Source organism: Hemicordylus capensis, chromosome 5, assembly GCF_027244095.1.
Source record: "Hemicordylus capensis ecotype Gifberg chromosome 5, rHemCap1.1.pri, whole genome shotgun sequence".
NCBI lineage: Eukaryota > Metazoa > Chordata > Lepidosauria > Squamata > Cordylidae > Hemicordylus > Hemicordylus capensis.
This window is the reverse complement of record NC_069661.1, coordinates 15144571-15167191: the sequence shown is the minus strand read 5'-3', so window position 1 is coordinate 15167191 and position 22621 is coordinate 15144571. Positions and strand designations below refer to the sequence as shown.

The following is a 22621-nucleotide window of genomic DNA, read 5'->3' as shown; positions in this document are numbered from 1 at the left end:
GCTGGTTCGAATCCCTGCTGGTATATTCCCAGACTATGGGAAACCCCTATATCGGGCAGCAGTGATATAGGAAGATGCTGAAAGGCATCATCTCATACTGTGCAGGAGATGGCAATGGTAAACCCCTCCTGTGTTCTGCCAAAGACAACCACATGGCTCTGTGGTCTCCAGGAGTCAACACTGACTCAACGGCACAGCTTTACCCTTACTACCTAAGACAGATGATTTGAGCAACTGTTCTCTACCTACGTTTGGCTGCTCCCCTTTCCCCCAGAGCATGCTCTCTTGGGCCTGTTAAAATGCTTGCACATTAGATGTTCCATTCAAATAGGAGCCTATATGCATGGACCTGCCCTGCACAGTGTAAATGGCCAGATGTGAGGGATATGGATTGTATGAAAAGGGCCTACATGCATTAGGTTCTGCAGTTTGAATGTTGCTTATGTATGTCATAAGAGACTAACTTTGAAATGTGGATAACTTACTGAAAAGAATCAAACAAGTGTGTTTGCAGACATGCAGATATTAAGCATTCTACCACTTGTAACGTTTATTTGCAGAACTCTTAAGAAGCCGAGTCTCTGAATTTGTTCTAGTATTATAGTCAAGATGTATTTTACATACGGTTGAACCAACTATAATCTACTGCAACATGGTGTAGAGTGATGAAACAGTTTTAATACAGGAGATATTCATTCCTTGTAAGGAGGACTGACTAGGTTTTATCTTTCTTCCTCCCTATGTGGCCAAAAATACCCCCGGTAAACAGTGTTCTCTCTAAGGTGTGCGCGTGCTCACAAGTTTTTTGATGTCCACTCAGTTAATTTTAGAACCCGCTCAGGTCAAATCAGGAAGGTCCTGCTCTGAATATATGTGCACACACACTGTCTTGATACTGCCACCCAGAACAAAACTCATTCTGCACACAGATGAAAAAGATGAGAGAGAACACTTCCAGTAAATACCATTCCATCTCGGTCTGTTTGCATTGTCTGAGTGCATGAAATTAAACTCAGTCCAGTGGTGGGCAACATTTTTGCTGTAACTCCAGCACAGAATATTTTCTTGTATTACTCTTCTGCAGTCTGGATGTGCTTTTGCCTCTAATCCATTGGTTTTCAGCTGGTGGACTGAACACATAAGTGGATTGTATTCCAAACTGCAGTTCTTTAGACCAGTAGTATCACAATCACTTCTTGTTGTAAAGGGGTTTCTTTAAAGGACAGAAATGACAAAAAGTGAAGGTGGAAAACAAGGTGACCTGTTGTAAAGCAGGGCAGCCCCTTTTCATCCTAGCATAGAAATTAAATTTCAGCAGGTACACCTCTTGCATGAAAAACTGCAGCTGCTAACATTTTCCTCCTTCTATCTGATGAAGGAACACACATAGATGTATACAGTAACACCTATTAAAAGAAGGTCCTGTATTGCAGCTTTGGGTTAGGGGTAGATCCTGGGACTGAAAAGGTTGAAGACTGCTGAGATGGAGTTTAGGTCATAACTCTATGCCAAATCCAGGCCTGTAGGTGCTTCTATTCCTACCAGCAACATTCACTCTGGCCAGGCCTCACAGCATGTCAGGACCCCACACCATTCTGATGTCTTCCAATTTTGCTTCCCGCTTTCTTGGATGAGTAAGGTTCCGTGACGCACAGTGTGAGGGACTGATGGTGACTCTGATAGTTCCACACGTTGTCCCTGTGTGATCACCTATGATATATGCATTGGGTGAGTGATGTTTCTGACCACCTTTTTGTCATTTCTGTTTGTCATGTAAGCCATTATCGCAGTACCTTCACTGGCAGGTGAGTGAGGTTCAGCAGACTGCTCAGTGCCACACATCTGACCACTACATTTTCTTCCTCTCTCTCCACCAGTGTTCCCTCTAAGGCATGTGCACGTGCATGCGATCACACATTTTTAAATGTCCATTCAGTTAATTTTAGATCCCACTCAGGTTGAATCAGGAAGGTCCCACTCTGAATACATGTGTGCACACACTGACTGCCTTGATACTGCTGCCCAAAATGAAACTCATTCTGCACACAGATGAAAAAAATTAGAGAGAACACTGCTTTCCACTTGGAACCAAGCTCCACCACCCTGGCTTTCTGGGCTGTATCCCTCTAGGAGAAATGGGAAAAGAGCAGAGAGGTACTATGGATGGTTGATCCATTAATGCCAGGCTTACTGAAGCTGACATTTTGTGGTTGCTGCTGTTGTGATCCTTCTGGCTTTGTTCTGCTGGCTAAAATCTCTGCTTCTGCAAGATCAGATGCTTCTGAATGATTTACTTGTTCCAAATACTAGGTCCGACATTGTGGGAGGGGCTGGTTTCATTTTCCCGAACTCAGGAGCACAAAGCTATGCAGTTCCTCAGACTATTTTTCAGACACTATCTTTCAAGGTCAGTTGAGCTTGCAAGGCGAAGCAAAACTGAAGTTTCCAAAGAGAAACAATCTTCTCTCCCATTCCAAGTAGCTTATTATAGAAATGGGATAGAAACCACACTCACACTCACACTCACACTTTAGAAAGCCCATTCATTTCTGGGGTGGTTTTTCTCCCAATTGACTTAATATGGGGGTGGGATAGAAATCACCCCACCATAGAAAGTCTGTTCATTTGGCGGTAGTTTTCTACCCTATGTCTTTTATTGATAATAACAACATATAACTGGTGATGAGCAATACTTGTGGATACATCGTGTACCAGAGGCCAGGCAAGAGCTTCAGCCCAAAGAGTTACCCCCCAATTCAAATGAGGGTTAAGAGAGCACCACGGTTGTCATGGACCTTGTTGCCTATTAAAAGCATGTGGGGCGGTCCAGTTACAGTTGCGACTGGCTTGTTTAGTGGCGACCCAGAGCTGGACCTTTTCTGTGGTTATCCAAGCGCTTTGGAATGTGCTTCCTGTCAAAATAAGAGCTTCTCCATCTGTGGCTGCCTTTTAAAAAAGACCCTTAAGCACCTGTATTCTTCAACTTTTAATTAAAGACACTTTAAAACTGTTAATTTTTTAATGGTTGTATTTTTAAATCATGTACATCGCCTAGAGATGCATATATTAGATGGTCTACAAATATGAAGAAAACTTGTCTGCAGAAGGGCTCTGCATAGATTTAAAGGCTGGTGTTCTTAACCCTTTCGAAACAAAGTCATTCAAAATGAGGAATTGGAGACAGGCTCATAAGATAAACATGGTGCTCCAAATTGTATGACAAAAATAACATTGCTGCTTAATGGGTTTCTGTGTTATAGCTCTTCAGCTGCTGTGTACTGAGGTTTATTTTGTTCTGGCAAGCAAGTATAATACACCTGCTCCTTCTTCTCCCAGCTCAGTCTGGGTATTGAGTCTGGTCTGGTGGTTAAGAGATGTGGACCGGAATAGCTCATGTCCACAATAGCTTCTCTTATTTACCAAAACATAGCATGTAACCCTGAGCAAATTGTCTGGAAGGTCACGTGCTTTCCCAGGGATTATTTTTTGCTATAAATTGCTATAAATTGTTCGAGGTGGATTTTGTTTAGTTATGAAACCCAAATATCCAAAGGGGAAAATACCAAAGGATTAGAGGGAAGGGAAAACTGCCCTTCTATAGTAACCCTGTGCAGATGTTCAGACTTTGGGGTCAGATGCATCTGCCACTCAGCTGTTCACACATGTGATTTAATGCTTGCACAGGGGCTTGTACATGTAGGCCTGATTCATGCAGTCTGTATGCCTTCATTTCATCATGTACAGATGGGTAGATTCATTGCGCTTTATATATGTAGGAAAGGAAAGATTGTGCTGCTGAGTCAGTGTTGACTCCCAGTGACCACAGAGTTATGTGGTTTTCTTGGTAGAGTACAGGAGTGGTTTACTATTGCCTTCCTCCCGCACAATATGAAATGATGCCTTTGCCGGGCTAGATTCAAGGTGCTGGTCTTGACCTTTAAAGCTCTACATGGCTTGGGGCCAGGGTACCTGTTGGACCGCATTTGCCTACGTGAATCTGCCAGGGCCCTCCGCTCATTGTCTCAGGCCCTGCTCATGGCCCCGCCATAAATAGAAATCTCATTGGCGGGGACTAGAGATAGGACCTTTCCGGTTGGGGCCCCTTGGCTTTGGAACGCCCTCTCTGAAGAGCTTTGCCATGCTCCCTCCCTCAGTGTTTTAAAAAACCCAACTTAAAACATATCTTTTTAAGGAGGCTTTTATATGCTCCATTTTTATTTATATCTGGTAGGTTCTTTACCTTTTTTAAATTTTTAGTTTTTAGCTTTTAATATAACTTTTAATTTGAACGTAATAACAATTGTGGTTTTTAACCTGACTTTTAACTTGTTTGTTCAATTTGGTTAGTTTTATTACTTGTGTTTTGTATCTGTTTTATTGTTGTAAGCCACCCCAAGCAGTAGTGCACTGGAGGGGCGGGGCATAAATATTTTAAATAAATTTTTGCCATTGTCACTGAAGTGAGCATCCACCTCCAGCACCTTCCAGTATTGCTGCTGCCCGATAAAGGTGACTACAAACATATATTTACTAGGCACAGTCTGGAAAGCACACCGGTGGGGATTCAAACTATCAGCCTTTTGCTCCCTAGGCAAGCTGCTTCCCCGCTGCGCCAGACCACATTCACACAACCATGTCAACCTGCATTTAACCAGGATCCTGGTTAAATGTTGGTTAACCATAGCAGGTTGGCCAGGATCGCCTGGAAATTCTGGGTTCTCACAAACCACTTTGCAGGGCTCAGTGGTCCTGGTCAACTCTTTAACCAGGATCACCACGATTGTGTGAATGCAGCTTAGGCAAATGTGTGAACAGTTGGAATACATGTCCCTGACTTCATATACGGGGTCGAATGCATGAATTGCAGCCTGGGGCAGGGCAGGCTAGTACATTCCCAGTTCCCCACAATTCATTCAAACTTTATGCATGCGCAAGAGAGCTATGCCAAAACGAGGAGTCTGTTTCTGAACAGAATAGTAGGGATGTGCACAAAATACTTCAGGCACATCCCAGGGAGCAGGGAGGGGTTCCCTTAAGAAGAGACAGGCAAGTCCTACCTGCTCCTCCTGCGAGTCTCACAAATGTTGGCTCTGCAAATGGCGCCGGTGCCATTTGCGTGTTGATGCTGTGTGAGCGATGCTGGGAGCAGCGTCCCGTTGCCACGGCGGGTGCCTTAAAGGAGACAGCAGCACAGGCTGCTGCTGTCACGGTGGAACTTTCCGGAGTACAGTGCCACGATGGGGTGGCGGCTCGCAGGAGGGGCAAGTAGGACCTGCCTGTCTCAAGGAAACCCCTTGCCCCACGCCGAAACGTTTTGGCTTCAGGGAGCTGAATCATTTTAGCGCCTTTTCAAAGAGGCACTGAAGTGATTCAGGTACATCCCTACAGAATAGTGGCTCTCTCAATTTCTCTCTTCCTTCAGAGGATTCTTAATCTCTCAAATCGTATTTCTTAGGCTTGTGGGTTAATGTGACTTGTTAATTGCAGAATAGCACAAACGTCTAGAATGGTGGGTTATCTTATGGCATTACTTACTGATTTCTGGTGTCCAGCTTCTGCTACATTGAATTTTCGTTATGCTCAGTTGAGCCTGTTAGCCAAAGCTAGTGACTTTCCACAAAAACACTGACATGCAAAATACATGCTACCCTGCAGCTGCATGTGATAAAACCCTGACGGCCTCCTTTCCCTTGCAAAACATGATTTGCATTGGAGAAGGGAGGGAAGAAACTGCCTAATCCAGGGGTGGGCAGATTTGGCCCTCTGGCTGTTATGAACTAAAACTCCCATCACCCCCAGCCACGCCACAATTTATTGTAGTTGGGGAAGGTGGGAATTGTAGTTCAACAACATCTGGAGGGCCAAATTTGCCCACCCCTAGCATCCCCTGACAGTTGCTTTTGCCCATCCAGTTTGTGTATGGACCCATAATTGCCTCCTAAGCATCAACTTTGCTCCTTCTTCTCTGGTCCTTTTCTTGATGCAACGTGTACTTCACAGAGGGCTACTGTGTAACCCATACTCAAAGGAAGTTAGTCACGATTTGGTCACTCTGTGATAGTTAATTTCAGTGGGATTTAGTCATAGTTAACTTTCTTTCAATAAAACTGATAGTTTGCCCCTGCAATAAAATCGGTAAAGGCTATTCGCACAACGATGATGAGTCCCAGCCTCCAGGAATCCCACAATGCACGGAGTGTGGTGCATTGGGGGATTCCTCCTGCAAGCACCCCGAGCAACATGACCCCAGCACTGGGGTTAAGGGTGTGCTTGGGCTTGGTGAAGAGCCAGGGCAAAAAAGGGCTAGGCTGGACGGGAGTGCTGGGATCAGGAGCAATCCCGGAGCGCCACATGAGCAGCCTAACCCAGGGTTAGACTGCTCATGCGAACAGCCTTGTAGAGTAGCGTTGGATACTTTGGTGATAGTTAGTTTATTAGTATGCACATAACAGTTCTTGAAAGGGGGAAAACACTGGTCATATTCTTCAGCTGAAGGAGTACCAACTGTAGTGTTAGTTCTAGGCTTCCTTGGAATACTTCAGCGTTTTCAGTGTAGGACTGCTTCATGCAAAACCTTTTCTACATGGTTTTTATTTCCTTTTAGAAGAACTGAACATACTATGCAAAAGAAGAAATCTCAGTGTCTACATGTGGCAACTGAAGGTTCCTTTCAGGTCTACACTTGGTGCATTAGACATTTGTCAATTGCTGTGTTGTGCATATGCAGTTCTCTGCACAAAAGTGATGTATGTATGTGGGAGAGGAGAACTGGTCTTGTGGTAGCAAGCATGACTTGTCCCCTTAGCTAAGCAGGGTCTGCCCTGTTTGCATATAAATGGGAGACTTGATGTGTGAGCACTCTAAGGTATTCCTCTTAGGGGATGGAGCTGCTCTGGGGAGAGCAGAAGGTTCCAAGTTCCCTCCCTGGCAGCATCTCCAAGATAGGGCTGAGAGAGATTCCTGCCTGCAACCTTGGAGAAGCTGCTGCCAGTCGGTGTAGACAATAATGAGCTAGATGGACCTATGATCTGACTCAGTGAGGCGAGTCCCACGATCAGTGAGAAGCACCTTAACGGGATTTGCAGGGAGAGCAGGCTTAGCCTGCAGATGATCACAGTTGCAGCCCTCAGTGGTCGGATCGGCCACCCACACGACTGCCGGCTCTGTCACGGAGCCGGCAGGGGCTGTGGGGATCGGGGGCCACATGGGCCCCGGAAGTTCCAGAATGCCCTGTGCGAGTGCGTGGGGCATGCTGGGGAGACCCCCGAGCCCGGGAGACTTCTTGCAGCCTCCTAGCTGGGGGTCTCCTTGTGTGTTGCTGCGGCACGGAGCCACGCTGCAGCAATACACAATCAAAAAGATGAGGTTAAAAGAGCGCTCGCTCCGTTAACCTTGGCTAAGGGGAGGGGTACTTTAGGAGGTTTGCTGCCCGGAGCCGCGCAGCTCCTATCGCAGCACATGATTGGCCAAAATTGGGCTAGGTTCCCTTAGCCCGATTTTGGGCGATCGTGAGAATAGCCTCAGTATACGGCAGCTTCCTATGTTCCTAAGCCATCTTGGGTCATCATGCAACCCTTATATAGGCAAGAACTGGGCCTTTAATTTGTGTGCTTGAAATACATGGCTGAAAACAGGCAAGTTATAAGTATCTCTGCATTGGATTGTTTTGAATGGTAGCTGCTGCTTCCTGTGTGTGTGAGAGAGAGTGAGGGTGAGGGTGAGGGTGGGGACTATGTGGAACATTTCTCAATGTATATCTTGCTTCAAGGGAGGAAGTGGGAAGACAGGTTAGCAAACTAATTAGAGAAAGGTGGTGTAGATTAAAACTGAGCAAAGTATTACAAGGAATGGGAATAAAGTGTTGCATACGTTATAGGTACTTTTCTTTGGATCGTTTCACAAACTGATTCAGCAACAAACCATCTATAACCTAGTGTATTTGCAGTAGGTCGGGATGTGTATGGAACTGGTTTGGAGTCCCTTTATGGGCGTCCGAACCGGTTCAAAAGATGGGTGGTTTGGCCGGTTTGAAGGTGGGGGGATCTCTTTAAGGATGGGGGGAGGTGCTCTTATCCCTCCCGCCACATTTCCCCTGCCGGCGCTGCCTTCTAGAACGGTCCGGCGGGGTGGCAGTGGACTGGAAGTGACTGGAAGTTGCTGCTGCATGTGCATGTTGCGACGTGCACACACTCGTGGCAACATCCGGTCCGAGGAGGCACCAGGGCGGCAAGGAGGTATGCTGCCACCCCGCTGGACCATTTTAAAAGATAGTGCTGGTGGGGAAAATGTGGCGGGAGGGGTAAGAGCACCCTCCCCCATCCTTAAAGAGATCCCCTCCCCCCTTCAAACTGGCAGGTGTCGGTTCCATGCACACCACTAGCTGTAGGCAATTGCAGCCTATCCCAACCCTGGTTTGTTTGCTTGTTTGTTTAACATATTTTCATACCACCCCAAATGCAAGTTCTCTGTGTGTGGTGCACATGTGCATCTACCTGTGTGGGTGCACATGTGCACCACACAGGTAGGTCCCAAAAAATAGGTCCCCAAAAATACTTATTTGGGACATGTGTGTACACTGTCTTTTTAAGCATTACCTGCAAAAATCACGTGGTCCCTTTTTGCAGAACTTCAGAGGGTTCCTGTATTCACATAGAGACTTTTTAATAATCTTGTAAAAGTTGTTGGGCTGCAGACAAGTGAACACTGTGGTGTGTTCCCATATATGGTGTGTATCTTTCCTGTTCATTTTGTGTTAAACTTTTTCTGGCCCTGCTGGTTGGGGTGTGTGTGTGTGTGTTTTAAAGCAATGAAGGAAATGGAAAAGTTTCATTTTACTTGGCTAAAGTGCAGGTATTTAGGTGGCAAGTTCTTGAATGCCACTACAATCCTGATACTCCTGCCACCTGATACACACAGAAGTCTCAAACCCTCTGAGGCCTTCTTTGAACAGCCGGGAGACATCTTTATTCTTTACATTTTTATTCTAGATAGCTTAATAAAACAACTTATTAAATAAACCCATTGCTAATATGACAATTAGTCAGTCAGCGCAAAACATTCTATAATATGCTGTCAGAGGACAGAAGTGTGTGTGTTTGCTTGTTTTAATTTTTTTTTAAAAAAGCATAAATCTGCCACCTGGTTCTTGGTGGCCATAAAGCCTGCATTCTACACAGGCAGACCTTGCAGTAGTCAGTCCTTGCATTCCTCTACAGTTTGTTTATACATTTAATGACTCCTCAATGCACTTTTTAACAGAATTGATTTGGTCTTGTGTTTGGATGCAATAATCATCCAAGGTCTTGCTTCAACAGAATACACATGTTGCCACAGATATTATGTGGGTGGATGTGTAAACATCTAGTCCTCAGGTGTGTTAACATTCTGGGAATGGGAGTAGGTAGAGAGTTGTATGGTTTATGCATCCCTTTAGTCTGCAAGTATCCCACATATGCAGGATTTGCTTTGTGAAGAAGACAGAGCAAGTATCTGTGTGAATTGGCCCTTGGTCATCCCCCTTTAGAACTATCTGTGATTCATAAAATATGTTTTGGATGTTGGCAAACAAATCATCTTACAAGTGATGCTTTTCAGATGTACAAAGAAAAAACTGACTTCCTCTTCTGAGAGAGGAAATATTCTCCCTCCCACCCGCAAGAAGAGAAGGGTTCTTCGACATGGTCTCGGTGCTCAACATGATTGGGCTTTGCGCCTGTGCAGAGACCTCGTCAGAGTCTTTCCAAGCTGAAGTCTTTTCTCCTGAAATTGAGCGGTAGCCCAGCTCCCTCTGGTGTAATGCACCTATGCGCCGAGTCCCCTGCTCAGTCTTTCCTTGTCTGCTGACAGATTGACATGACACCTCTGTGAGTTGCTCTGAGCTGGGCGGGGTACCCCCCTCATTGTCTCCTCCACTTTACTCTCCTCCTCTCCACTATATCAGCTTCACCTGGAATCTTTGCTTGTGTCATTTGTTGATGCTTCTGAGAACAGCTTTGTTGATGCTTCTGAGAACAGCCAGCAGTCACTGCTTCTCTGAGTAAGTTAGAGGCATATCTTCTGATTTGCATGTTCACAGGACATTGCCTCTTTCTGTTTTGCATGTTCGTCTTTGAGCAGAACCTGCAGGAAGTCCAGAGGCTGCTATATGATGCTTTAGTAATTAGCACTACAGCTGTTCTGCTTTGTAACTTTTGCCGCATGGCTCTAAAATAAATAAGACCGAAATCAGCCATGACTTGGTCATGGATGAGGGAGCCAGCCTGGCTTGTATAACTGAGACCTGGATGGGGGAGGCTAGTGGCCCAGTATGGGCCCAGCTTCTTTCACCAGGCTACTCTGTTGTGGAGCAGGCTAGGGGAAGTGGGCGGGTGTGTGTGTGTGGAGTGGCTGTGGTCCATAAGGATACCATTTCCATTATCAGGGTCCCTGTGTGACAGTTGACTTATGTTGAGTGTGTCTTTCTGAGGCTGACAACTAGGGATAGATTGGGGATCCTGTTGGTGTACTGTCCACCTCGCTGCCCAACTGACTCCCTAACTGAGCTGACGGAGCTGGTCTTGGAGTCGCCCAGACTTTTAGTTCTGGGGGACTTCAATATTCATTGTGAGGCTGACTTGTCTGGTGCGGCTCAGGAGTTCATAGTGGCCATGACAACTATGGGCCTATCCCAACTAGTTTCAGGACCAACTCATGTTGCCAGCCACACACTTCCTCTGTTCGGATCAGGGAGGTTTCTGTGAGTGTGGGATCCTGTGGTTTCCCCATTGTCATGGACAGACCACTATCTGGTTAAGGTTGGTTTCACAGCCACAATCCAGCCCTGCAGGGGTGGAGGATCTACTGAGATGGTCTGCCTAAGACAGCTGCTGGACCCAGTAGGATTCCAAAAAGCCTTGAAGGGTTTTAATGTTGGTGTGGCCAGTGATTCTGTTGATACCCTGGTGGGAAACTGGAATAGGGAACTCACCAGGGCAGTAGACACAATTGCTCCTAAGCATACCTTCTGACCTGCTTTAAAAGAGGCCTCATGGTATGCAGAGGAGTTGCGGGGTCTGAAGCAGCAAGGTAGGTGACTGGAGCGCAAGTGGAGGAGAACTCGGCTTAAATGTGACAGGACACAGCATAGAGCCCATTTGAAGGTTTATGCAGAGGCAGTGCGTGTGGTAAAAAACCAATTCTGGTCTGCCCGCATTGCTTCTGCAGGTTCGCGTCCAGCAGAGCTGTCCTGGGTTGTGAGGAGTCTGATTCAGTCTCTTTCCAATTCGAACCAATCCTTGGGGACTTTGTTCTGCTGCGATGCTTTTAATGGATTCTTTGCGGACAAAATCTCTTGTATTTGGGCTGACTTGGACTCCACTGTTTCTGCAGTCTATTAATGTGGTGTTGAGCAATCCCTCTTGCAGTATTAGATTGGATCAGTTTCAATCTGTGATGCCTGATGACGTGGACAAGCTGCTTGGGGTGGTGCGGCCTACCACTTGTTCTATGGATCCTTGCCCGACTTGGCAGCTTCTTTCTAGCAGGGAAATTGTTGGAGAGGGCCTAGTTAATATCACTAACTCATCACTGAGGGAGGGTAGGATGCCTCCTTGTTTGAAGGAGGCAATGATGTGACCACTTCTTAAGAAGCCTTCCCTAGATCCCTCAGTGATGGATAGTTATAGGCTGGTCTCCAATCTCCTATGGTTGGGCAAGATGATTGAGAGTGGTGGCTAACCAGCTTCAGGCAGTTTTGGAAGAAACTGATTATCTAGACCCATTAGAAAATGACTTTAGAGCGGGCTATGGGGTTGAGTCTGCCTTGATCGGCCTGATGGATGACCTTTACCGGGGAATCGACAGAGGGAGTGTGATTCGGTTGGTTCTTTTGGATCTCTTGGCAGCATTCAATACCATCGACCATGATATCCTTCTGGATCGCCTGGGGGAATTGGGGATAGGAAGCACTGCTTTGCAGTGGTTCCGCTCCTGTCTCTCAGGCAGATTCCAGATGGTGGAGCTTGGTGACAGTTCCTCTTTAAAATGGAAGCCTCAGGGCTCCATTCTGTCACCAATGCTTTTTAACATTTACATGAAAGCGCTGGGTGAGGTCATCAGGAGATTTGGTGCAGGGTGTTATCAGTATGCTGATGACACCCAAATCTATTTCTCCTTATCATCATTATCATCATGAAATGCCATTCACTCCCTAAATGCCTGCCTACGGACAGTAATGGGCTGGATGAGGGATAACAAATTGAAGTTGAATCCAAGCAAGACGAAGGTGCTCATTGTGGGGGATCGGAATTTAAGGGATGAGTTAGATCCTCCTGTGTTGGATGGGGTTACACTCCCCTAGAAGGAACAGGTGCGCAACTTGGGAGTGCTCTTGGATCCAGGCCTAACCCTGGCATCTCAGGTGGAGGCTATGGCCAGGAACGCTTTCTATCAACTTTGGTTGATTCAACAGCTGCGCCCATTCCTTGAAGAGAATGACTTCAAAACAGTGGTGCATCAGCTGGTAACCTCCAGGCTCTACTACTGCAGTGCACTCTACGTGAGGCTGCCTTTGTGTGTAGTTCGGAAACTTCAGTTAGTTCAAAATGCATCAGCCAGATTGGTCTCTGGGGTAACCCGGAGAGACCATATTATGCCTTTCTTAAAACAGTTGCACTGGCTGCCGATAAGTTTCTGGGCGAAATACAAAGTTCTGGTTGTTATCTTTGAAGCTCTGAATGGCTTGGGTCCAGGCTACTTTAGAGAGTGCCTTCTTCAGTATGATCTCCATCGCTCGTTGAGGTCATCTGGTCTCCAGTTGCCACTGGTAAGTCTGGTGGCGACGCAGAACCAGGCCTTTTCTGTAGCTGCTCCTGGCCTATGGGAATGCACTCCTGGCAGATATCTGCCGTTTAGGCTCGCTGTTGGCCTTTAAGAGAGCCCTAACAACTTACTTGTTTGACCTGGCCTTCCAAGGTTTGTAAATTATTTTTAAAGTATTTTAATTAGTTTTAAATGTTTTTTAAAATAGTTCTTGAATTGTTTTTATATTGGTTTTAGAACTGTGCTTTAAATGGTGTGTGTTTTTAGGTCTTTTTAAATTTTTTGTACACTGCCCAGAGCCTTTGGATGGGGTGGTTTATAAATACATGAATGCATGCATGAATGAATGAATGCTTCAGCTTTGTTTCTGTAAGAGTGCACTTAGAATCTGATTTCAGTCATGTGAGTATAGGGACTGGGAGCAACTTTTTGGATGTTGGCTGAAGGTCTCTCACAGCCTTGTGATGCTGGGGATTAAGCCTGGTGTCTTCTGCATGCAAAGCGTATGCTCTGACATTACAGCCCCTCTCCTGAGTGAGCAAGCCAGCCTGAAATACAGCACACCTTATAGTGGCTGGGAACTGGCAAATGGAAAGGGGTGCCCGAGACCTTTTCTTCTAGGCTTCTTATCTGACTGAAAGTTCAGCTGCCAGCTTCAGGGGTTGCAGTCTTGCCTCTGCCACATTATAATTCTGTATGAGCGAGCTAACTACTGGAATTGTCTGTGGTTCTGTCTATTGTAGCCCCAGAGGAGTCTGAACATTCTATGAAGGAAGTCTTTCTAAGAAAGTGAGTGGTAGAATTGCCAGGAGCAAACATTAGAAGAAGTTTCCCCATGTTCCTGTCCATCTCCCATGTCCTGCTTCCCCTGAAATAAAACAGTTGCCTCCTGGGTTAAAGCATGCAGGAACATTAATGAAAAGAACATGCTTTTGATAATAAGGGAAATACTCATATGTTCATGTAGCAAAAATTACTGGGCTCATTCTCACGATCAAACTCTATGGGTAGGAGGAGTGCCCAGCCAGGATGGGAGAGCCATGCAAGCTCCCGAATGGCAGTGGTGTGTTTGCAAAGATCAAGGGGGGAGGAGGGGAGACCGATTGTGTGGGAGCCAGGAGCTGGGTAGGATGGGTTCAGCCAACTCGCATGCTGTCCCCAACATTTTATTGAGAGTGGATGAAAAGCTTTCCAAGCCAGCTCTTGGCTCCCACATGGTCACTCTCTCTCCTCCCTTGATCTTTGCAGACATACAACCACCTGTTCAGGGTCATGAGAACAGCCCTACAGTCCGTTAATAACTTTTATTAGGGCTATCCAAAATGACACCAAGTCCTGAGCAGCAAACTTTTGGGATCTCCAGAACTCCTCATCAGGCTGGATGTTAAAGCAAAACACACCACACACAGGAGTGGCCATGGCAAGGTGGGAGAGAGAAAACCGTGCATGGTGTTATAGCCCCAGAGTCTGCAACTTAAGATGTTTGTCCCCTGCTAACTGGGCAAAGAGGCACCTTTTACCATGGTGATTCTCTTTATTGAGCAGGGGGAGAGTAACTGGCCCTCTCCACCCCCAGCACAGTACCTCCGGTGACTGTTGCTGGTGTCTAGCTTGGTTTGTTTGTTTTTTTTTAAAGCATTTGAGCCCTTTGGGGACCGGGAGCCATCTTCATTTATTATTTCTCTGTGTAAACCGCCCTGAGCCATTTTTGGAAGGGCGGTTTAGAAATCGAATTAATAATAATAATAAGACAGTGTACAAAGAGTTCCACAGATTCAGGTTGGTTGGCCTCACTACTTGGCAACCATTGCAGGATGAAGAAGAGTTCTGGAAATCTTGAAAGATTGCTGCTGAGTACTTTTTGTGTCCTTTCGGTTGATCCTAATAATGGTATTAGCAGATTGTAGTGTTTGGATTTCCCCCACTGATGACTTAGCCCAGTTTCCTACGACTCACTTTTTCTATAAGGAATGTGCAGAGCCGTGCATAGTTACTGGCATTGCTTAGGTCCTGTGTTCACTGCTGTTGAGAAGTTCAGTCTAGCCACATGTATGCATGTAAAACTGAAGCTGTGAGATTCAGTCCAGGATAGAGCTCCTGCCCTTTGAATAGTTTTGTAGAAGGGAGGATTTTGGTAGGCATAGGCTTTCTTACTTGAGATTACAACAATATAGGCTGTTCTAGCAAAAAAAATAAAAAAATAAAAATCCTTTCTCTTACTGTGTTAAGGCACAGAAGCTTGGCCTTCTACACACACACCCCAGTTGTGTTCAGAACTATCACATTTATTTTAAGAAAACTGTTGCTTCTCCCTTCCCTCGCTTAATACAATCATGCTGGAATGAGACTGTTTTGGCAATTTGCATTTTCAAGGATGTCCTTGGAAATCTCTAGCGTGGTGGTTAGTTTTGTCTTCATTAAATACAAATTCAGACCGTTGTTTGAGATACACATTTTGTGTGAAGGTCTTGTGAACATGTTTTAGCCAAATAGGGTCACTGTGCATACAGTCCTTCGAAACCTTTGCAATGGGGACTTTGTAATTGGTCTGTGTTGTGAACTAGGACTAAGAGCATTAATCATTTGGAGAGCAGCATAAGGAAATGAGTTGTGAAAGTTTTCCATAAACCCTTCCACCTGTCTATAAAAAAGGGCATATGGTGTCTCATTTTTGTATTTGCTGCTTAAGGTTTTAAAACTTTCAAATCCACGGTGTTTAAGAGTTCATATGCTTGAAGTCATGATACATGCTTTGAAGGGGGTAAGAATGACACATCCTGTTCCACATGCAGGTTCCAGAACACAACCGTGTGTCACGCAGGGTGCAATATGGAAGCTGCACAAAGAACTGTTGTCTGCTTTCTGGCCTTGAAGAGCCAGTAGCTCTTCAAGACGGAAGAATGGGGACTTATTTGGGGGCCACTTTTACCCTCTGCAAAGGGTTCATGAACAAGCTTGGGTTTCAGATTGATTTTTTACAACAGGGCCTTGGAGCTATCAGTTTCCTTACACTACTCATTAGAAGTTCTCTGCTTTAGGTAGGTAGTACTGTTCCTTTGTACTAGGTGAGAGTTCAAAGCCAGGATCAAGAAAATAGAGAAGGTCAGGATAATCGGCAACTGCTTTATTGCAGGAGGTAAGAGAAGGACCCCTGTGATCACTGAGCAGCTGGGTGTTTGGGGAATTCTTTGTTAAGATCTGTTCTAAAGCAAAGTAGTTCTAGACAGTTAGGCACAGTAGCCAATATGAAGGAAGTGGGTGTGGGGTGGGGTGGACGGCTTGATCTCAAAATTCCCAAATAGAAACTACATGACATTTTATGCCTGGTAGTTTAATGCTGCCTTTGTAACAAAACAAACAAACCCAAAACTAATAAAACCCCATGGCCTTTCTTTGCCAAGCTGAATAGAGGAAGTAAAAATGAGAACCTCTCTCTCTCTCTCTCTCTTTTATATATAACTTGTCAATATTGTAAGGAAAAGTATTCCAAGAACAGTGTAGTTGTATTGCAAAATTTGGAATGTCTTTACATTAAGTGTGTGAGAGTGTGTTTCCTGTTGGTTAGCAGAAAATTCTCTAGAAAAATGTCTACTTTAAGAGCTTCCAGGAAGTTTGTTTCTCGTGAGTGGTGAAAAATTATCTGCTTTCATTACATTGTCATACAATAATCTTACTTAGAATATTATATACTGTTGTGCAACAGCAAAAGTTTGCACAGTGGTTTTCAAAGCAAAAGATAGGGTATGTTCTGTGTCCCAAAATGGGTTCATGGTCTTATAAAGGCAAGGAAGATATCAGCAACAGCCACTAGGAGGGATGTTGTGCTGGCATGAATAGGAGCTATGTATGTGAGAGGCTGAATGTATATTTTATAATATGATGTGATCTTCTTAAAAATATTATCTATGAGCAAAACAATGGCTTCAGCCAAGTTCTGGGGCAGTGGGGATTGGTCTGATTCTTTCTTCTCCAGTATTTGCTTGATTCAGGGTTAAATTTGGCATGGCAACATGGGTTTCGTGTGTGCTTAAACCTGGAGCTGCTCCAGTCATATCGGTCTGTGTTTCTTAACAAAAAAGCATAACACAAGCGTGGGGAGGGGTGGGGGTGGATACTGAGCCATGCCTGTGGCTTACCTCACTGCATTTCTTCTCAAGCACATTTTGCCCAGCCAGGGTCAGTTCCGCTTGGCTGAGTGTAAAAGCACTTGGGGAGAGGAGATTCCAGGAGTAGTGGCGGGGGGTAAGGTGGCAGGATGGTTATTTGTGCCTCTTTTTGCCATTAAAAGCAGATCCTCACAACCCCTCTCCATTTCCTCATCTCATTGGTGCAGTTCCAGGTTGAAAGATCCAGAACTACTGTTCTGCTACTTGCATTGAGTTTGGTCTCCGTTGAGAAGAGTGTTGTGGCAGACAAGTCTACTGTTAAATCTTATGTATTCTTAGCTTGCTGAAACTAGCAGGGCCCCTTATAAATCTTGGTGTGTGGTTTTTTTAAAATGATGAGAAACTTGCTTGTAACTACTAGTGTTGTAATAACCATGCCGCTTATTTTTCAGACTAACAGGGATGCCAAAGGAAAAATATGATCCTCCAGATCCTCGCAGAATTTATACCATCATGTCAGCAGAGGAGGTAGCCAATGGGAAGAAGTCCCATTGGGCAGAATTGGAAATCTCGGGTGAGTCCTCTATTAAAACATGTGTATACTACTTTTGGGCATTAATCCATTAAAAATCCAATTAAAAAAGTATTTTTGCAGTGTGTGGGTGGAGGAGTGCTGGTCTTGTGGTGGCAAGCATGAATTGTCCCCTTTGCTAAGTGGGGTTCACCCTGGTTTGCATTTGAATGGGAGATTACATGTGTGAGCTCTGAAAGATATTCCCCTTAGGGATTTGGGCTGATCTGGGAGAGTATCTGCATGCAGAAGGTTCCAAGTTCCCTCCCTGGCAGCATCTCTAAGATAGGGCTGAGAGAGACTCCTACAACCTAGGCGAAGCTGCTGCCAGTCTGTGTAGACAATACTGAGCTAGATGGACCAATGGTCTGACTTGGTATAAGGCAGCTTCTTATATTCTTATGAGATTCTCATTGACTTAGTTATCCATTTACCCCATAGGCTTGTGAATGGTTCAAGACGTGGCAAGCTTATCGGTCCAAGAAAGTCTCAGAAGCAAGATGCCAGGCATACCTGCAATGAAACACTTTAAATCATTTTTATTAATAGGAGTTAAAGTAGATATCTTCCACAAAATACCTGGTAACTTTATGATGGGAGTGGGGAGAAGATCATAAGAACTAAAGACATTAAGCCCCAAGAGAAAAAAATATATACAGAAAGTTGGGGGAAATTGGGGAGATGTTTTTCCATTCTTCCCTCCCCAGATCCTGAGAAAAACTGAAACAAATCTCCCTCTTTTTTCCTTTCAGAACATATTTCAATTAGTTTTTGGCCCATTTCTTTCTTCTCTCCCACTGGGGAAAACCATAGTATCCTCTCTTTCTCTCTCTCCACCCCCAGCTTCAAAACTCTTGAACATTTCATATCTCTAATAAAAATCTTCTCTAAGACACATTGCTTTTCCTAATAATGCTGCTGTTTCATGAATAGACTAAGAGTTTTCTGGGGGGTGGATGGTAGTGATAGTATGGAAATCCTCCATGTTGATGTCCTGGATAGCTTGAAAGATAGTTTCTATTTCCTTCAACTGTAGCAAAATGATCTAATAATCTAGTGGAGCTAAGTGTCTTTGTTTAAGGTTCTTAGCCATTTTTTTTAGCCACCTGTGGGGTGTTGTGGGCTACAGCATAGAGGAGGGAAAAGCCCCATTCCTCAAGCAGAACACCACCTATGGTTCTTTGGATTTCACCCACTATGTTCAGGGTTTTGCTTGGGATGACATGATACAATGGATATTTATATCCTGCTTTTCAACAAAATTTTCCAAAGCAGTTTACATAGAGAAATATAAATAAAATATCTCCCCTGTCCTCAAAGGGCGCACAATCTTAACAAGTAAAGATAGTCACCAGCAACAGCCACTGGAGGAATGCTGTTCCAGTTGCTCCCCCCCCCCCCGCTAAATAAAGAGAATTGCCACTTTAAAAAGGTGCCTCTTTGCTCAGTTAGCAGGGGACTGATATGATATGACTGATTGGCTGATATGAATAGTAAATGAGGTGTTTGCACGAGCAGCCCTACCCAGGCTTGGGTAGGGTTGTTTGTGTGAAGTGCTGGAATCAAGGCTGATCCTGGTGCTGCCTCCCCGGGAATTTTCCCTGGGCTTTTACCCATGTCCAGGGTCGTGTGTGTGCTTGGACAGCAGGCAGCTTAAGCAGACATGGAGCTAGGCACCTAGAATGTTCAGCTTGAGGGGAGAGCCTTCAATGCATTGTGCTCCTTGCATGGTGCATTCAGGGATATCGGGAGGCCTGGCTTTGTTTTCCCCAGCTTCCAGAGCTCTGCAGTGCTCAGAGCAGCACGGATCTTGTGGGTGTGTGAGCTGTGTGCCACACAGAAGAATGATGATCTCTAGGGGGAAGGCAGGTTCAACTCTGCCTTCCCTTCCTACCCCTGTAACAGTTGTGTGAATGACCTTAGTGTCTAGTTTTCTTATTTGCATCGCAGTACCCATATACCTGTTGGGTTTTGTTGAGAAAGCTGCCTTCATGCTTAACGCTCTCTGCCATGCTCTTCATTTTAGGTAGAGTGCGGAGCTTAAGTACATCACTTTGGTCACTAACGCACTTGACTGCTCTCCACCTCAATGACAACTATTTGACTCGCATTCCGCCTGATATTGCCAAGCTTCATAATCTGGTTTACCTGGATCTCTCATCCAACAAACTCAGAAGTTTACCAGCAGAACTAGGAAACATGGTATCTCTCAGGTGAGGAATCTTGCCGCATAACATTTTTGGCTGTGATTTAACTCTGGCTTAACTGGAAATTGGGTGTAACTTGACTGTAGAATGTGGGTAGTTTCTGTTCTTGAAATTTCAGAAGCATATTCTGAAAAGTTGTCTGGCTTCTTTTTTGCACAACTCTCTGGGTGGGGCTGCATGTCACGATACCTGTGTTCTGACGTCGTCCTATTGTGTGTTCCCTTGCCCTCATCAGCAACAGCTAATGATGTAGAATGAAGGTGGGGGAACAGACAGCATGATGATGTCGGGACACGGGTAAGTTTTACTACATGCTATGGAAGGGGAAGCACTAAATGGGGCTGCTGTTCTTGATCAGCAGCCCCGTGTTTATCTGACTGTGTAATTCTGCTTTTTCTGTGCTTCGTAATAGTACTAATTTCCATCTTTAAGAATGTTAATGTAAGAATGTTGCCAGTTTATAGTATATACAAACTTTCTTTTTGATTCAGACGCAAAGATGACTGACTAGCCCTGGCCCAAAACTTGTGCTTTCTTCCTAGAGCAGAAGTTGTCACCTATAAATCTGGTAGCTGTGGACAGTAGTGACTGGGTCTTATACGCTTTCCCCTCCTCCTTTACTTTGGTTTCCTTTTGAGGCTGTTTACACAGTCAAAATTCAGAAATTGTCCTCTTAGTTTAACAGCCGCTTTCTGACAGATTAAGAAATGCCAGGACCTTTCATCTGCTCTTATTTGCTGGCTGACTTTGGATAGTTCAAAGGTCATAGTTTCTCTCTGGTACCATGAACTCATTGGAGATAACCCTGATATTTACCTGATTCTTTATCCTAGGATGAAAGACGTTAACTAAGGACCCACAAACTTGCTAGAGGTCACTGATGTCCTTTTAACTTCTGCCTTAAACCCTGGAGTGTGTAGACAAATAAGGGATAGTGTTTGAGATTATCCTTCTAGAATAACTGTCTTGACCTTTAACCTCTCTTTCTCGTCTAATACTGCTACTACCACGATGATGAATATTTATATACTACTTTTCATGCTGCTGGAGTAAGACATCTCAAGTGATCTATCTTTTCCGCATGCTCCAGAGGCAGGACAAATCAATCAGGGGAAGCCTTTAAAAGGTGTGGAAGGAGTTCCAGTTCAGTTTGTCCTGCTACGCTCCAGAGAAGGTCTGTCTTGCTTTATTACAAGCTTTCCCTCTCCTTCATCATTTGTCTCAAATCTCTCCTTACCTCCTTCGTGTTTCTCCTCGAGTTTTCTTACAGCTGCCCTTCAGCTAACAGTCTCTTCCTCTTTGCTACAAAAAACAAGACAAAAAAACTTTCATTTCATTTCTTCCTCCCTGTTTCTTCTCTCCCCCCCGCCACTTCATTGGAGCACTCAGGGAGCCACTTTATCAGTGTCCTCATCCAAAGGAAGATGACAACACAGCCTCCTAATCTTCTTGGCAAGCCACAACACCACGAGGTATGGTGCACACCAGCTGATAGGGCCACCAGGTTCTCGCCAGCGCCATGTGGGGAGGCAGAGGGGTACAGACACTGCAGCAGGCCCTTCAGGTCCTCTGGTCAGAGAAATAGCAGGCTTGCCTCATTTCCCAGCTAAATCCCAGAGCCTTTGGATAGAGCAGTATAAAAATGTAATAAATAAATTGGAGGAGAGCCCTGATCTGGAGGTTCTGTCTGACCCTCTTGGGGGCCAGTGGCAACCTTGCAAGGTGGGCAGGAACATCGGGTGCCGTCGCATAAGTATCTGCATTGCGAAAAGGAAAAACAAGCCTAAAAGCAAGGAGAGGCCATTGCAGCCCCGAGCTAAGAATCAGCTCGAGGAGGGGGATGCTGGAGACATCCCAGACAGTGGTAGTGTTCCAAACTCCAAGGAACCTGCAGACCTGCTGTTACTGCCACCTCCCTCTAACTCAGGTGGGCAGCACAACAAAATGGAGGTCAGAGCAAACAACATACCCATCCCCACCATACCAGCTCTACCAGTGGACATGGGAAACAATGGAGCTCTGCATCCAGACAAACCTTTGCAATCTAAACTGGTGAGCCCAGGGCCCTGAATTCCCTTCCTCCTTTCTGGGTGAGGTGCCTCAAATGTGTCAAAACTGGTTCCAGGGCATGTTGGGAAAGTCCTTACATCACCGCCCCCCCCCCCCCCCAACCTAGCAAGACTCTCACAAAAGAAGCCATAGTCAGGAGGTGGTTTCTCTTTCATCATCATCTTTTGATTCCTCTTCCTCATCTGCCTCAGAGGTCTCTCCTAAAAAGCTTAAGAAAAGTCCTAAGCGTAAGAGGGTGCAACAGAGTGGTTTTGTGTATGTTTTGTTTGTTTGTTTGTTTTTAAATAAAGGCTAAGTAGGAGGCACGCCACACAAAACATAAGAACAAAAAGGCTGATTAATCTCATCCCTCAGCTATTTGACTCATTCCCCAGATCCTCACCCTGGGAACCCGGCTTTGCCAGTATTGCCCCAGGTGCCAACAATCCCTGTAAATAACCCCCAGGACCCTCCAGACCCCTCAGAACATGAAGGAGACTCTAAAGAAGAAGGGGAATGGTCAGATGGGCAAACAGTGGAGCTTCAGTTGCACTCGTGCAGACTATCCCCATCTGAGGACTTCTCCCATTTAATTTGCAAAGTGCTTCACACGTTAGAGCTTCAGCAAACACAGGCACAAGAAACGCCAGTCCCTTCAAGGGAATCACTGGTACTACCTACCAAGTGCTTCTGTTCCCTTTTCCTGGATTCTTTTCGCAAGTAGTGAAACAGGAATGGCAGGCCCCCCATCTGCACACACAAAGAATGCTAACTTCACCAATATGTTTTATAATTCCCTCGCCATCAGCTATGATTCAGATGCCTCCGGTTGACACTCTTGTGGGGGCTATGACCTCAGGCACGATCTAACCACGTGATAGAGAATCCAT

General features: G+C 45.2%; 1 protein-coding gene across 4 annotated transcripts in view; it reads left to right on the top strand.

Annotated features, from left to right (window-relative positions):
- CNOT6L (CCR4-NOT transcription complex subunit 6 like) overlaps positions 1-22621 on the top strand; it is a 61399-nt gene that overhangs the window by 18330 nt on the left and 20448 nt on the right. For 3 of the 4 annotated variants that reach the window (XM_053255200.1, XM_053255197.1, XM_053255198.1), the window contains exons 2-3: positions 17357-17478; positions 19502-19688. In XM_053255200.1, the coding sequence (XP_053111175.1) occupies positions 17367-17478; positions 19502-19688 (299 nt within the window). In that variant the 5' untranslated portion in view covers positions 17357-17366. Of the gene's footprint in view, positions 1-17353; positions 17479-17916; positions 18058-19501; positions 19689-22621 lie in introns of those variants that run through there. The other variant, XM_053255199.1, reaches the window with a different exon arrangement.